General features: G+C 41.6%; 1 protein-coding gene across 1 annotated transcript in view; it reads left to right on the forward strand.

Moving 5' to 3' along the window:
* The window catches only part of KIAA1549L (KIAA1549 like), a 128,326-nt gene that overhangs the window by 84,924 nt on the left and 26,106 nt on the right, over positions 1-17,296 (forward strand). The window contains exons 12-15 of the mRNA XM_027714515.2: positions 721-911; positions 4,672-4,799; positions 14,692-14,870; positions 16,382-16,599. Coding sequence (XP_027570316.1) covers positions 721-911; positions 4,672-4,799; positions 14,692-14,870; positions 16,382-16,599 — 716 coding nt within the window. The remainder of the gene's footprint in view (positions 1-720; positions 912-4,671; positions 4,800-14,691; positions 14,871-16,381; positions 16,600-17,296) is intronic.

Below are 17,296 nucleotides of genomic sequence, written 5' to 3' on the forward strand. Positions count from 1 at the left end.
TTTAATGTTTCCATTGAGAGAATCCACCTTTGAGTGGCTGCCTTGCCCAGGAGGCATGTGTTAATTCTGTTTTTTCCTTGCAGAGGAAGCAGGGAAAGCCTGGATGGGCTTTGGGAAGAGGAGGCTGGGCACACACCCTCAGCTGCCTCACTGCAAGGCTCTGGTGAAATGCCACTTCCCAAGAGAAACAAGTGAAGTCAATCACATCCTTCCCAGCAGGCAATTGGCAAGCCAGGGGAAATATAATTTCACTGATCTGAAAAAGATTCTTTTCTGGAAAATGTTGCCCATGAAACTTTGATGTGTGCCTTTTCTACTTTGTCTTGACTGGGAATAAATTACTCCCACCTTCTTTGGAAACACAAGGGTTTTGTCAGAGAAAGTTTTCTATATGGTCTCATTTCTTTTCCTCCTAATTTTTTTCTTCCGTATCCTCATTCTTCCACTATCTGTCAAAGGAATTTCTGGGGGTGTTACAGCAGGGTAAGAAAGGTTAGCCAAGCTCAATTTTATACTAATTATGTTTAAAATATGTGGAATGGAGATTTCATGAGAAATTGGTTTCTTGTTGGGCATTCACATGGTGATCAACATATTTTTTCCTGTCACTTATGTAATTAAAGAAGTTAAGGGGTAGTGAGAGATTTTATGTTGAAGTTGAAAATTTATGTTAACATAACATGCTGGAAGTTTCTTTTATTTCTCCTATTCTTTTTGCAGCCAGTACAAGGCTTTGACTATGCCAAGCAACACTTGGGTCAGCAGGGAGCAGAAGATGAAGTTTTACCTGTAACTCAGGAGACTGTCATACTTCCACTTCCAGTCAGAGATGCTCCTGCCTCCCAGGAGAGAGAAATTACCCAGGATGGGAGCACCATCAAAACTGCCAAATCCAATGAAACAAGGAAAAGGTACTGACTGGCATCTTTCCACAGAGGGGTGGAATAGGGTACATGCTGCTGGTTTCTGTAAGGTTTGGCACCCAGGCTGAGTGTGTGGCAGATGGTTCCTCCATGATGTATCCTTGGTATAACACTGGTCTGCCCTGGATATGTCAAATTGCTGCAAAATATGAGGTAAACCAAAGTGAAACCTTCACAGGTTGAACATTCATAGAGGAGGTGAAGGGGAAGTGGCTTTCATGTTCAAGAGATGAGCCCAAATGAGACATGGGACCAAAAGACAGGACTTTGGCCACTGTAAATTTCTGTAGCTGCACTGGTGGACTCTGTCACTCCAGAATTAGCCCCAGTGCAGAAGGGAAAACCCTAAACATCCACTAAATTATGGAAGACCTCTACATCCAAACCAGCTACAGCAGTACAAAACTTCTGAGAGTGTAAGAATAGACTAGATAATGTCAGTGTCTAGGGTAAAGTGTCCCAGGTTTGCAGTCTCTTCATACAAAGTCTCTAAGGTTGTAGGATCACAGATTTAAGGTCCCCAGGAAGCTATCTGCCTCCTCTTCTTCTCTGCTGCAGGGTCAAACACCCCCCAACTCAAGTTTATCTACCTTATTTTAAAGTCTTTCACTGGTGGGATGATCACAGCCTCCTCCAGCAATCTGTTCTCTTCTGCCTTTCCTGTTAGGAAATTTTACCTCGTGTTTACCCTCAAATCACCAACAGAATAGCTGAATAGAAGGTCATTATTTCTTGTCTCAGTCACCACAGGCGAGGAAAGAAGATTATCCCTTTATCCTGGCTGTTTTGCATTCTTTGTGTCCATTTTTCCTTGACATTAAGTTAGAGTGGAACTGAAGAATGATACTGAAGTGAAGAGAGGAAAATAAAACTGTTAGGTAAACAGCTTGAATAGAGGTAACAGTTGTTGTGTAATTCACTGGCATTACACAGTCCTTGTCTCTTGAAGGGACTTGACAGCATAAAAGAAGAGTATCTGGCTAGTGCAGAGAAATTCTATAGAAAACCAAATCTTCACAGCTGAGTCACCTCATCTTGTACAATGACATTTGTCCCTTTGGAGTAATGGAAAAGCTTGGAAAACTTGGCACAATGTTGCTGTGCACTGGGACAGGAGCACACTGGAGCCATCTGCAGCTGTGGGAGGTGTCAGCCCACACGGTGTGGGGCTGGAGGAGCCAACACTGCTGCTTTTTACGGTGGGTAGACATCCCCACTGGTTATAAACTGAGGTTTTCCCTACAGAAAAATGGAGACAGAAGGATCCTGAGCCTAGTTCCTGGTTTAGCACACTTCTTTGGCTGTACAGTAAGGCACCTGGAGCGTGGAAAGAGCTGTCTGCAGGGAGTACCAGTAGAGGAGAGTGAGCCAGCTGCGTTTGGATGTGAACTGTTATTCTGCCATTTAATGTCAGTGATGTGTTGTTCATGCTGTAAATCACTCAGACTGTGAGGGTTGGGTTTTATAGTTCATGTGAACCGAACAGCACTTGTCCCTTTCGAAGTCTTCCATCCTCTGATGACATGACAAATGGAAGAGGACCACGACATCAGCAGCAGTTGCTGGTGCTGAACCACCAGAGGTTAAGTCTTTGCAGGAATTGCTCTTTAAAATGTTTTGAAGCCTCTCCAAAGCCATGTGTAAATACACACAAAAAAGTATAAACCAGCCCTATTAATTAATCCTCTAACAAAAGTGATTAAGCACTTCACTCAGTGAGCTCCAAAATCTCCCTCTACTTAATCTGCACCATTTTAAACAAACGTTGATAAGCAAACTTGATCCAGGAATTCACAGGAAAGTTACTCTCATTATAAAATATGTTGAACCTTGCTGCCCTTCTAAGCAAATAACTAAGAGTTAGTTTTCCTTCCTTCAGGGTGATTACTTGAGTAAGTGAGAACATGCAGAATTTTAGTATTTTTCATTCCCAGGAGCTGTGTCTGGGGTTGGAATTTAATGGTTTCTGAAGATGAAGAAATATTTCTTGACCTTTATATACTTGCTCTTTCATCCAGGCTACTTTGCAGCCTGGATGAGTCAATTTAAATCAGACTGCCATGAAGTGGCTGGTAACTGATCAGAATATCTCCTCTGATATCACCATTGAAAGAAACCTCTCAGTTATGACAGCCACTTAAAAAGGATAAATATTTAGATTAGTGGCAGCAGAAATCATTGTGCAAGATATCCATGCTCTTCTGATTCTTTTCCGTGTTCCCAAATGGAGCAGATTTTCTTCAGGTGTTGGTCTGTCCTTAGATGAATTTTTTTACTGGGCTGGGATTATTCATTAGGCAGTGACAGTTTTACAGGGGAGAAATCCTTGCTTCACAAGAATATTTATTCTCAACAGAATTTCACTAGAAGATCCTCAGGCTGGACTGAGCTGGGCTGCATGCTGAGTTCTCATAGAGCCCTGTAGCTGGAAAGAGCCTGTCTCAAATTGTATATATTTCCACCTAGGCTATCTTCAAAAGAGTCCCCGGGAATTGTTTTTCTGATATTTGTCCCTTACTGTTCTGACCACAGTAAATGCTTTCTACTTACACCAGGCAGGGTGGTCAGAACTGGAGGTAAATGAATGTTTCAAGCTGAAGATTGAAACATTCATTTATTATATTGCCATAGTATTGGCAATGATTTGCAGGATGGTTTTGACCGCTGTTTTGCTTTACGACCATTTTCTAGATAGAAAGCCACTGTGACAGCAATAGAACTTGATTTGATTTTTTTTCTCTGTAAATGAAAGTCTTTGTGACTAAGTCCATTTCTTTTTTTTCTCCAATGCAACCTCTTTACATCACCCTGTCAGTGGCTGTGACAATTCAGTGGTAGATTGCAGATAGGTGTGTGAATAACTGCACAGGTCCAGTGAATAGTTTTCATTCCCTTTGTGGCAAGTTTCACGTGTAAAAACAACGTGACCACGTGTCTGGATGTGGACTAGCACCAAATATACCATTTTCTACTTTGACCTCCTTTTCCCAGCTTGTGCATTAGGATTTGAGTAACTTACCCATCCCAGAAAGAAGTTCTGATGAGAGTTTGCTCCCAGTGCAACCCAGAGCCATGCTGCTGGTTTCTGTTCCTGCTCCTTGCTGGGACTTAACACACCGCTGTTCTGACCTGCCCTCCCTCCTCACCCTGGGCAGGGACCATTTTCAGGACAAGGACATGCAATGGCTGAGTAAAACAAACTCTTAGGAGTTTCAATAAATAATGGTGCTGGTTAAACCAGGTTATATGCCAAGAGGAGAAAAGGAGAATTTTCTTAACACGTTGTGTGTGCATACGTCTGAAGTGAGTGAGTGAATTTTGCATTATGGCTGACAACAGTTCAGTGTAAATACAGGCTAAATAACAAAGGAACTGGTTTATCCATACATACAAAAGCAAAGGTCTACTTTATTTTAACCGGGCAAATGACATTGAATTGATAATGGGGTTTTTTTTTTGTCCTCTACAGTGGCATTTCTGTCATTGTAGAGCTTTTGCATGAGAAGCAGTTGCATTCCAAGCCACTGAGATGCCCATCAGCCCTGAACTAATTGAGAAAGTCGTGTTCACCTCCCATCACTCTGCTCCTACCTCACTGTGTTTCTGTGTGCAGTTTATATTCTGTCTCCTTTTGGTACAAAGTCAGACTTGAAAACTCAGTGATGCAAACTGTGCAAATGAAATAACCTTGAAATGAGGTTTATAAGGAAGAACTCACATCCTGCCTTGTTGCTATGGTTACTTGCAGCCGGTCCCCAAGTCAGAATGGCTCCATCATCAGCAATGGGTCGGGAAAGCCCAGCTCTGGACGGAGCTCCCTCCAGAAAGTGATGGCACCTCAAAAAGTGACAAAAGACGAAGGAAGGAAAAGAAATGGTGAGATGTGTTCCTTGATGAAAGCTGCTTGTGGGTGTTCCCAGAGCCGTGCCCACATGGGCAATAGCGATGCCAAAACCACCTTCTTGCACCCTCAGCAGTACTTTGGGCATATTGTGTGTGTAGCTGATCTGTTGGGTTTTTTTCTTTCCCCTTTGCTGCTCTAACTGTTTCTCAAGTTCCCATGAAACTATGCTTTTTGCTCTTTGTGTGGGCCTTTGCAAGTTTTCTTTTTTGTTTCCTTTCCTTTTTCTTTTTTCTTGAAATACCAGTAAACTAATGAAGATATGCTGCAGCTTAGTAGGTGGACAGGGTTTACAGCTTTTTTTATTGTGTAGAGCCCAAAGATGTTAATTTCCACTGCTGCTGTTGCTAAGCTGGCCCAGATCTGATGAAGATGAATTAATTAGGTAAAAATTAATTTGAGAAAGTGTGAAACATCCAGTGTTTTATCTTTTGTTCTCTAACCATCCTTGGCACAGCTGTTTGTTATTAACACTTAGTGGCAGCTTTTCCTGATGCACCCAGGATGTTACACTGGATGTTTCTTACAAGGCTTTGCTTGATGGTGGTGACCTTATGACTTGATATATATCAGGAACACCTGATAAGAGTAGAATTTCACCCCTTTCTTCCTTGCTTTTCTTTTTTATGTCTCTCTGCTTATTTCTCCTGGGTTATAGCTTTGCTCCCGTAGCTATGAATAGAAAACAGTGGTTAACAGTTCTAAGTTTCAACGTGTTTAATTATTTTTCCAAATATAGCTCATTTTACAAGACAACAGTGTTTATGGTTTCCAGAGTTAAAAGCTGTAATTTATGCTGTCTTTTTTCTTACCTACCCAGTGAAGCCAATATTCAAAACCAGTGCCAGGTGATGTTTACACGTGTAGGCAAAATAATTTAGTGAAGGTACTTTTTTGGGTTTTTTTTGTTAGGTGTTAAATCTTCAAAGAAAATTAGTAAGAACTCAGGGTTTTTTGTTAAATAATTGACTAACACAGAATCCTTTCTTCTGATCTGGACTGTGGTACATTTCTAGAACATACACACGCTACTTAAAGAAACTTTCAATGTAGTATAAAGAAATAGTGACCCTTTAGTTTATATCTTACTTTCATTAGAATTTTAGCTGCAACTTTATTTGATAGGAATAACCATGCATTTTTCAAATTATGCTGGAAAGCTAATAACTGCTTTGTTTACATGTTTATTTTACCCTCTCTCTTCTTTCTTCTGAAAAGAAAAAAACCTGAATAATGACGTTATTTAATAGCTAAATGATTTCTAGTTCTAGGGCCCTAGGAAAAACAACTTTAGTGTATACTCCATTCATACTGTAGATTCTAACCATTTGTGCCTACTGCATGCTGGTAGTTTCCTCTAACAACCCTTTCAGAACAGCTTCTGAGGGGGAAGATGTGGTCAGGGGAGATGAAATGACCTCCCCTTATCAGAATTATGGAGTTGACTTTGGAGTTGTGTGATCCCAAATGCCTGTTGAAGTTGAAGGCACCCATTAGTTCTCCTCACAGAGCCTCCACTTTTTGTTCCCCGGTGCTGTGATTACAAACACTGTTGTCGTCTCTGATAGTTTGTTCTTTTCACAGGGTTTTACCTTTATCCAGTGGGATTAGCATCCATATAATGTATTGGCTGTTTTCCCCTCCCATTTAAGAAAGAAGCAGCTTTTCTCCCAGCTGTTTGCCTGAGCCTGCTCCAGCTCTCCAGCCTGGCTGTGGGCTGACAGCTCTAACACGCATGTCAGGAAAAGCAACAGCATATTTTCTTCTCTGAAAAGCAGCATCTTGGAACTGGAATGAATCCCTTGATGGTCACATGCTTGATTTGGGGACTCCAAGTTAGAATGGCTCATTAGTTGCCATAGTTACAGGCCAATTTTAGATTCTATTTCTTGCTGACATTTAGTTACAGGGGAAAAATGACAGCACTGGATGTTACCTCAGTACGTAAATTCCATGTGGCTTGTATCAAATTTGACTCCAAATGGAGTGTGTCAGGGCTGAGAGTGAACAATGTGAAACCAGCACAGACTGACAGGCTTGGCTTCAGGACCTTATGTTTTTGAGGATCAGGAGAACTCTTCAGCTGAGCATTATTTCCACAGAAAACACAAATAAAATATCTGCTTGTGTCAAACAGTGATAAGCTCTTGTAAGATAAATGCATGTTTTTTCTTAGAGAACGCTTATTAGTATATTAATGTAAAGCTTACTTTCTAAGAGTTGGTGAGTTGTGCTTTCATTTACTTCAGGCACTTAAAAGAAATTAAAACCTTTCTTAAAAAAAAAAAAAAGTGCCCAGTTATGTATGTTAGAGAACTCTAATATGAATGAATCAGCCAACAGAGGTACTGGCAGTTTCTGAGATGGGTTTCTAGGAGGGCGTGGAAGAGAACAACAGGATATTTGCACTTTCACCTCTAGTTTTATTAGGCCAAACATCATTCAGGGAGGAGCAAAAGGCTGAACCCACTCACACCTAAAGAACTAAAGCAGCCTACATTACAACCTTTCACCAGCTCCTCACAAAATGATGCCAAGGAAATTTATATAGGTTGTTTTTTCCAACCTTCAAGTTGGAAAACCTTTCCATTAGCATCTTTGGGAGAGTGTGGTTGCTTGAGGTTTTTTTTGAGAAAAACAAAAGCTTTGATTTTGTGGAAGTTCTTAATGAAACATATGACTCCACACTTTTTGGGATAAGAATTTGTGTAGTTGAACTCAGATTTGTACTTGAACCTCATCCTCACAAAAGGACACACGTCACAGGTGGAGATGCACAAGCAGCATTCCCAAGGAGTTAAACTTCTTTGTGTTAGAAACCTTCTTTTCCTCCTTCTAGAGATCCCAGCTGGACCAGCTTCTCATCTTCTAAGCATTTGGATATTGCCTTTGGAAACAGGTCTAACTTTTCAGAAGTAATTCAGTCACGGGCCTCACTCCTTTTTAAAATATCAGTCTCTAAGACTGTAATTTCTTTTGTCCAGGCAGAAGCTGTCTGCAGGAACAAAGTAGCAGGGGAGCAAAATTTGGCTGTGTTATTTGCTTAGCTAAAATCAAAGGGATTTTTGGGTGTAACTCAGCCAAGCTATGATACACTGCCTCCTTTATTCTACAGAAGCGTGGGCCACTAGTTTTCACACTGTCTGATGTGGCAGCTCAGCGTCAGAGCCTGCTTTTCTGAAGTTCTGAGCAGTTGTCTGCCATGAGTCAAAATAGAATGACATGTGGCAACAGCAAAGTAATCCAGTGGCAGCAGTGTAGTGGCCTGCTTTGACACAGTTAGCTGGAGGATGTGGTGTAACCCAGCAAACATCCATGACCCTTTGTCTGCCTTTTCTCTGCTGGGTGGAGTAAAATGTGGAAAGGGCTGCCAATTTTTTGATGCTTTAGAATTGGTTTCCTAATCTGACTGACTAATATTGTGACTCCAGAGGGTCATGGCCAACTGGGACAGATCTGCTCTGGAGGTATTCATCTTTCCCTTTCCAGTAAGAAAAGATCCCTGTCAAATGCATTGGAGCATATGTGCAGATTTGAAGTGAGATGATTCCCATTCAGGATGTGTGTGTCTCTGAAAGGCTAAGAGATCAGAGTTCTGGGAAGAATTCATGGTGTAGAGAAAGGGGTCTGTTCCTTTCATTATTCGTTCCCTCCTCCTGAAGCATTAGCTTCATTTGCCCCAGAAAGGATCTTGATCTAGCTCTTCACCCCCTCACGGTAAATTCCTAGGCTTTTTGGAGTAATTTACTGACATTTAACCATAGATGAGTAAAAAACCCCCAAAATTAAACAAAAACCACTTGTTCAGCTGAAATCCTGTGTGTTGGTACTAGTCACTATTCTCCTTGAACCTCCCAGATGCTTTATATGTTGATTCCTTTTTTTTCCCTCCAAAGATTCCACCTTGTGTGACGCAGCCTAATATTTCCCCATGCAGTTTCAGTTTCTTCAACTGCTTTTTTTTGTTGTTGTTTACTTGCTTTAGATATTGAGAGCGCTGTGACCCTGCTGGCATCCAGCTGGTGACAGGGAACCCTTTGTTTCTTCAAACTTAGTCAGTACCATTTCCTGCTGCTTTCTCTCCTTGCTGATGGTTTGCGAGAGGCAGCCAAGTGTTGTAACCTCTTTTGTGAACTTCTGAGTTTCTGCACACTCCTACAAAGCAAAAGATACCAGTGCTCCTCTGCCTCTTTCCCCAGAGACTGAGTGGGAGGAAAACAGCACCTCCAAGTTGTCCATACAGCTTAGAATCATAGAATCAGCCGGGTTGGAAAGGACCTCTGAGATCATCAAGTCCAACCCTTCAGACTGGTGTGAAGCAGCCACGTTACTGTATCAGTTCCATGCATTAAACTGTGCTTCTGGGTTTATATTGTGGGCGTTTACTGTCAACTGGCTTAAAAAGAAATGCAGATTTTCTTTTTAAATGTATGAAACCGGACATTTTGTTCACTTTTTGGGTTCACTTTTTGAACTCTGTACGTGGATGCTGTCAGAAGTTTGGCTAATGGAATGAAAAGGACATAGTTGTGGAGGACGATGGGTGGGACTTCATGGGAGCTACTTTCTTGCAGTAAATGTAAATATCTTGGCAACCTCATGTCTGGGTAGGGCCACCCAAGTGTTGCATTCACAGGCGTGGTGGAACTTGCATAGGGTAGGTGGAAAATACTTTCTGCTTGGCCTCTTTTAGGTTGGCATGTCTAACCCAACTTGCCTTTTTAAAATTTTTTTTAAATTCTTTTTATTTTTGAGCCGGTGTTTTTAATTACTTTTCTCATGGCACGAAAATATTTCGTACAATGTTGCTAAGGCTCCTGTTGCAGCAGAGCTCTGAGGGATTTGGGGTCCCCAGGTAGTCGCACAATTGAGTATTTCTTCATTCGTGTCTGCCTTTCCCTCTGGATGAGCTTTACTCTGCCACTAATTGAGTCTGACAGCAGTTTTCATCCAAGCAACAGTTTGAAGAGCACGTAGATGTTCATGCCATCAGATCCAGTGGCAGTCTGGATGGTCATGATTTTTCACTAATATGTCAGCACTGAAGAAGTCAAATGTACAGCTTTATTGTGCAAAGAGAAAACTATTTCTGCAAAGGTTTTTAAAGCTCCTGGAGCATTACTTTCTCAAAGAATTGACTTCTGTTTTAGGTTCCTATGCCTTCCCTATCTTCTTTTTATAGTCATCATCTTTGTCACTTACAAATTTATTTTTTTTTACTTATTGAACATACCTACGATGGTATTACGGAAATGCCAGCCAAGAAAAGGGGCTGATGGATTTGCTGAAAACATTATGAATTACATGGTCTTTTTTTGAATTATTTTGATATTTAAATAGATGAGGCAGATGTAGTTGGAGGAGAAGACATAACCACAGAGAGATCCTTGCTTCTGCTTATAAGGATGGGAAACCTTCATAAAAAGTGGATGAAACTGGCAGCTAAGAGATGAGTAGACACCCCATGTATATATTTTCATAGAAAACCTGCAAATACCAGTTTAGAGATCTCAAATGACCTGCTCAGGTGACTCCTGCTTCAGGAGCCCAGGCAAATGCAGGACTGCAACACCTCATGCTCATCACCAAGAATTTAGCAGACTTTACATGTAAGAAAATACTGTCCAGGTGGAATCATGAGCTGCTTCCACATTAGTCTGTAAGGTGTCTGCTTCTGAAAATGTAATATTTGTGCTGTTTGTGAAAGGTCTAGAATTGCACCATCTTGCAATTGGGTTTATTTTATAAGCAGTATCTGATAGAGAGGTGTTTCTGTCCTGAATAGGTTAGATATTAATGTTAGGAAACTTGTATTTTACTTGAAGGCTTATAAACTCCTTCAGAAACAGAACTTTCTACATTGCTGAGAGCTTTTGTTCATACTTCTGTGGAGATAATCATCTGACCGATGGTATGATCTGGATGATGCAGAAAATGTCTATTTTTTTTTTTAATAGAGGTGTTTTCTCTAAAATGAAAATAATTTCCCTATTATTAAATTACATTCAGGAATCAAGATTTCTGTTTTAAATATTGATATATGTGGGCTCTTTCCTAAGGAGCTATTTTTTTTTAGATCTGTGGCACTGTTTGCTCTTTTTCAAACTGTAGGTATACTTTATGGGTATGGTTACAATGTTTGCCTTCCCTTCATGCAAAACTAATCTTTGAAAATTGTTAGTACTTCATTGAACGACCTAAGAAAAGGCAGAGCATGTCCACCTGCTTGCAGGTGTTTTCCAGGTTTTGGCTTTATGTGTTTTATTCCATTGACATCGTTCTTTTTCTGAGGATTCCAAAATCAGTCAAATGGTTGCTCCTGAGCAGGACATCACACATCTTTGTTAAAAGTGTTTTGCTGCAAGGTTACCTGATTCACAGGTGATTTAAATGTCCCTTTTTTTTTTTGGTGGGTGAGTATTTCAGTCCTTTTTTTACCTCCCTTTCAATGTATTTTTATGGGGCAGAGAGGAGGAAAGACAAGGTAGAGGGAAAGAGAGAGGAGAGAAGAAATCTTCTGTGCCCTTCATTGAAATCTTTGGCTGACAAAAGTGTGACTTTTGCTTTTTGGCTATAAATTAACAACTAAATATAAATAGAGTACTTCACCTATCTAATTGTTTTTAACCGTTCAGAGCTACAGTTCCACAGCCACTTTTCCACGGGACCAGTGTCACGAGTGGGTAGCACCACCTGCTGGCACTGCCGGCTGGGAATAGCACAGAGCTGCATGGAAATGGGAGGAGGATAACATCCCTGAGGCAGCGTGCACCGAGCAAATCTTGTGTTCTGATAGCTGCAGTGGTGTGGAGATAAAGCTTCAGTGATGGTCCTGCTCTTCAAGGAGCCAGTGCCACGCTGGTCTTCACTGCAGCTGGCACTTGACCTAAATAAATGGTTGCTCTGGATGTATCTTCATGTACTTCAGTCACAGAATGATTAGGAGGAGTAATTCAATCTCAGTGGATCATGTGGCATGGGATATCTAGCGCGAGATGTTTCACAGATGGGAAGTTGCTGTTAAGTAGGCGATTGAGTTGCGTTTTGCCCTTTTCTGCCACTGAACCTTTAAGTCTGTGTGAGCACACAGTGCAAGCACGAGTAAAAACAATGACTCCACAGGAATGTTGGAGTGCATCTGCTAAAAAAGAGAGGTTAAAACCATCACTTTAAATCTGTGTTGCCAACTATAATGAGCAAGGGTGCTCATTGTGAGTGACTATAAAGAATATCTGGGCAGTTTTCTGGAGTTTCTCATCCTGGGCAGCTGCTTGCCCAGTTGGCATGGGTGGACTGGGCCAGGGCAGTGAAACACACTCCAGGACTCTCCCTTTTCTCTGAAATCCCTTTAGTTTGTTTTTCAAAGTTTGGAGGTGGTTGTGATTCAATCATGTTATAAATACTTGCTGTAAATTCTCTCAGGAAGAGCTGGATAGGAGAAAATAATAAAATTCCCACAGTACTTGCTACGGTTCACTGCTACTACAGACTACAGCAGTGTGCCAGTAACTGCAGATCACATGCTCTTTATCACTTACCGGAGGGAAAAAAAAGGGCAATGGGAAAAAAGACTGCTTTTATATTATAAATGCCAATAAATGAACCAATGCTAAGCTTAGGTGGAGTAGAATTTTAATTTCTACTCCCGTTTGGCTTTTATTTCCATGCCAATAGCACTGCAATAGATGCAGGAGATGTGCTCATGATGATACTGAGGGTGCTCTGTGGTGTTAGTGTTCCACGTCAGAAGCAGATGTTATCTGTGATTTGATTCTTTTTACCCTTAATTTTTCTTTTCTTTGATGGGTCTTTGAACCAGAGGAATTTTGTTTCATTAAGCAAAACTCTTGGTTTCTGATCCTGAAATGAGGACTGAGGAGACAACCAGTGCACCTGTAGCTAGTCTTGCTCTCTGTGGGTGCTGGGCATCACTGCTGAGGTCTCAGCAGGTGCAGCCCTTCTGACACACTGGGGTGGGAACACAGCTGTGCTTCTTGGTGCTTTTTGCCTAAGTAGGGTATGCAGAGGATGTTTGGAATCATGTTTTTCAAACTGATGCTTAGCCAGGGATTTTGGGCATGCCTGGCTCAGGCAAATGCCAAGAGAGGCAGCCAAAGAGAAGGGATTCCACAATTTCATCGTACTTGGACTGCTGATCAGTCACTATCCAGGCTCACCTGAGCTGTAATCGTGAAGAGAGACCATCTTTGTTGGTAAAAAATACAATTCAGACAAACTTTTTCTCTCTTGGAGACAGTCATGTCACCATGGGGGTGCCCTGTTAGGGTGGTGTGGAGGCTTCAGCAATGAATTATGCACAAGACCCAACTTCCAGAACTGCATGTGGCGACTTACACGAGAACTGGTTCAAAATTCCCCCTGGGAAGAGCATCCATGCTCATTGTCCTGTGGATACCTTCCTGTTCACTGTGGTCTGTGACAGGCAAGGATCTCTGTTGTCTGGTTCTGCTGGTGTGATGTCCTGGAGGGTGTGGTGGTCGGGGGAGTCTGGCAGTTATTTCCACTGCCTGTGATCCGCTCGCTCTGCTGAGCACACAACTTTGGAGTGTTTGAACAACCCCAGGAGGGACAAGGGGATTTCAGACCCACTAAAGACTCCATCCTGTTTGGACAGTTCCGTGGAGCTGGAGGGACAATATTTAATGACAGAATGATTTAACTCATATATTACTCAAAAGCTCAAGTGGTGCCAACTCCAGTCCACTATGAGCACAGACAGAAAGATAATGAGCTTACTCAGCGGGTTCATATTTTATGTTACTGCTGTCAAATATTTTCTTACAAAATTATTGGCTGTCTAAACCGCTGAGTTTATACAAGTCCATTGTAATTTGTGCAGTGATTAAATATTAAACCAGAGTGTATTTTCAGAGGAAATAAATTTAGAGCAGACCACTTTGTTCTTTAGCAGAGGATCTCTGCTCCTGTCAGTTAGGAGATGGAGCAAACATTCTTCCCTCTAATAGCCTAATTATTCAAAAATGTTTGCAAGGATCTCTTTGTAGAATTTGTGCTCTTGCTTTGGTGTCATTCTTTCATTCCAAAATGAGGATAAGAGGTTTCAGATTCAATAACTGATGAGGTGATGGAGGTTTACAAAAAAAAAGTTTGAGGAGAAGGGCCCAATTGCATGTGAAAGAATTATCCGTTTATGTAGAAACCCAAAACTAAAGATGCTTTGCCATGCCATTTAATTTTAAAGACTGACAGAAGCCTCTTTTTGCCTCTTAAGAAATTTTAACAGTTTAAGTTTACAGACACCTGAGGTGCTGCCTTGCAAAGCAAAAAATTAACAGAAAACTGGATGTCATCAGTTTCTTAAGGGCGTTCATAACACACAGCAATAATGCTTTTATTTTCATAGATAGCGTTTTTAGCATTAACAACTTTTGACAAATAAACCTACTTATTTCAGCAAATTTTGAGTATGCTCTTGAAGTATAAGACAGGAAAAAAATCTGCTCTCGGGCTAGATCAGGTGTAACTACTGATGATTTGGCATGTGACGATTTGTGTGTATGTGTGTTTCCATGTGAAATCTAGGAAAACATGTACTTTAACTGTCATTTTCATGCAATTTTCTGTTTCATTCTTCTCCTTTTTTCCCATCTTATTAGTGCAGATTGGAAATCAACCTTCCTTGGGGAAGTGACAGATAATCCTTTGAATACCTAATGTTTTCTGTGATCTAATGGGATGTTTTATCCAGTGTAAGGGTCTCCCAGGTCTGCACCTCGAGTGCAGTGAGAACATCATAAATCTAAAGCATGTACTTCCTGAATTTTACCTTGAACATGCAGCAAAACTATTTGTGTCTTTGTGCTGAATGAGTTTGATGTGCTTTAGTGCCCGTGAGCGATGAAGAGGAAGGAGGCATTCTCTTTGATAACATTGCCAAATCCACCATTGACCCCTTCGACACCTCTTCTGGATCAGTACAGCTCATAGCCATCAAACCTGTGGCCCTGCCTGCTGTTCATGCTGCATCAGAGAGGAGCCAGGAATCTGCCATCATTAATGGAGAGGTAAGGACCGTCTGATAATGTCTCCAGCTGTTTCCTTGGCTACAGCCACAAGTGGAACAATCTTGAGCCTGTTAGGGTTGAGGACTGGCAGGAGCTTTTCACCCTGATGCTATATAAAGGTCCATTAGCACTGTGGACTGAGAAATCTGAGAATTTAAGATCTGCTCTTTCACATGCACCTGTGAATGCCTGCAGCCTTGGAAGAGGCAATTTTCTATATTCCTACCTTCCCGATGTCCTTCTCTCCTATCATATGAATTAAAAAAAAAAGAGTAATGAAGGCAGAAAGCAGAATCACATCTTTGTCTATGTGAATTCTGCGACTGAGCGTGGCAATGTGTATGGATCATCTGAGTGCCAGGCTGATCTTTTTATACTAAGAAGTACCTCTCATTGACAGTAAGAAGGGATGCAGTGGGACCGTGGCCTTGCTCAGTCTGCACTCCAGCCTGTACACAGAGAGTGCAGTTGTTTACTGTGAAAAAGAGTGGGATGGTGCAAATGTCTGATCCAGACGCTGGCCAAAAAACATGCTTTGACTTCAACACTTATATTCATGTTTTGATGTACATTTAATCAAGACTGGTCCATTTACAAAAGGACTGAGGCTTTTATCTAGTTGTTAAACATGATGGGAACAAGCAAGAGAGGTGCCTTGTTTGCAAACTCACACTTCAACAGTCCTTTAAAGATCTGCCAGAAACTCCCTGACCTCGTTTAAAAGCAACAGGGAAGGCTGTTGCCAGAGACACAGTAAAAGACATCAGGCTTCCCATGTGGGCCTGGATTCCAGCAGCCTGTTGTGCTCTGTTTCATACTTGTGTTTTGAATCCTGACTTGCCATGCAGCCTCCAAACTCAGAGAAAGGCTTATTTAGACTTCAGCATCTATTTTCTGTAAAGCAACAGGATGAGACTCCTGTTGCTGTGTGCTTCCTTGCTCATACACTTCCTGTAATTTGTGAGAAGACTGCAGAATTCGACACTGGAAGCACAAAGCCCAAGTAAATTCCTGATTTCCAAGTAACTGCCAATTTGAAGCAGGAGAGAAATTTTCCCAATACTTAGGAGCAACCATGACTGAGCTGGACCAGGTCACACCAAACACCCTTTTTTTAAGGATCCTCTCTGACAGGGGCCTATAACAGATATGTACTTATGGGACCCTAGAAGAGTTTTCATCGGTGAGTTCTTCCCGTGGTGCCCAAAAGCAAGCAGGGTGTTGGGTCACACCAACTGGCTAACATCATCAGTGTTTTTCTTCAGTGGGTGTATCTGAGTCACTGTTGTAACGGTACACGGGTTTTAGGCTAAAATTATTTAACCATCTGCCAAGCCATAAAAATGCAGCGACTCTGTTCACTTGCAGTTCCTCGCTGCTTGCAGATGGCACGGTGTGGTACGAAACACGCTCTGAGAGATGACACATGCAGAGCATCAAACACACCCTGACAATGTCGTTTGGAAGTGGCCAGCCCACCACCATCCTTCAAACACCTTCTTGCCTTTTAGGTGAACAAGGCTTTGAAGCAGAAGTCCGATATAGAACATTACCGCAACAAGCTGCGCTTGAAAGCCAAGAGGAAGGGCTACTATGACTTCCCGCAGGTTGATAACAACAAGGGGCTGACAGACAGAAAAAGGATGTACGAAAAAAACCAGAAAGAGCTTGACCACATTTTGGATCCCGATGCAGATGTCTCATCTCCATTTGCTGAGCCTAAGAACAGGTGAGACTTTTTACATGCAGCTTCTTCATCTGGTAGGAAGGGTGATGTCCAGGGAGTCAGAGAAGCCATTCCTAATGAGCCAGCTGTTTGTTGTGTGGTCACTGGTCCCTCCTGCTTTATAAAGAAAATTCATATAACCCATGGAAAGCAAGTCCTCTGGTAAAACTGCAATGTAGTTAAAAACCAAACAAATGGAAAGATAGAAAAAGGTAAGGGGAGGGACTGTTGTAAGTAAGTTCTTCTGAGTCATTTTCAAAGGTAAACAGAAAAAGTGGTAGCAATGTGTTTAGTAATAGTGAGAGTACATTTTAGGCTGGAAGTTAGCATCTGAATTTGTTCTTTTCCAAAGTTCAGTGGTGTTATTATTTTGTCATTATTTTTAATCCAAATATAAGTATTGCAGTAGGCATGAGATAACAGAACCAGTACGTTGTCCACGTATTTCAGAATGTATCTGTAAGGTGTTGTGTGTACCTGTTATTGGTGATCTTCCTCTGCCCGTAACAGAGGAATTCATAATGTGCTCATCTGTGATGTGAGGCTGGCATATTGTATAACAGTACTAATATTTGATTAACACTTCACTGTCTCGTGAGGATGGCACACCAGTAGTATTCATCTCCCCATTTTAGAAATGAGGGGGGGAGTGCACATGCTGACTCTGACTGAGCCTCCTGAGGCGGGTGGGTGGACGTGC

The sequence above is a fragment of the Pipra filicauda genome, unplaced genomic scaffold (assembly GCF_003945595.2).
Source record: "Pipra filicauda isolate LSUMZ 115617 unplaced genomic scaffold, ASM394559v2 scaffold59_size3379749_pilon, whole genome shotgun sequence".
NCBI classification, from domain to species: domain Eukaryota; kingdom Metazoa; phylum Chordata; class Aves; order Passeriformes; family Pipridae; genus Pipra; species Pipra filicauda.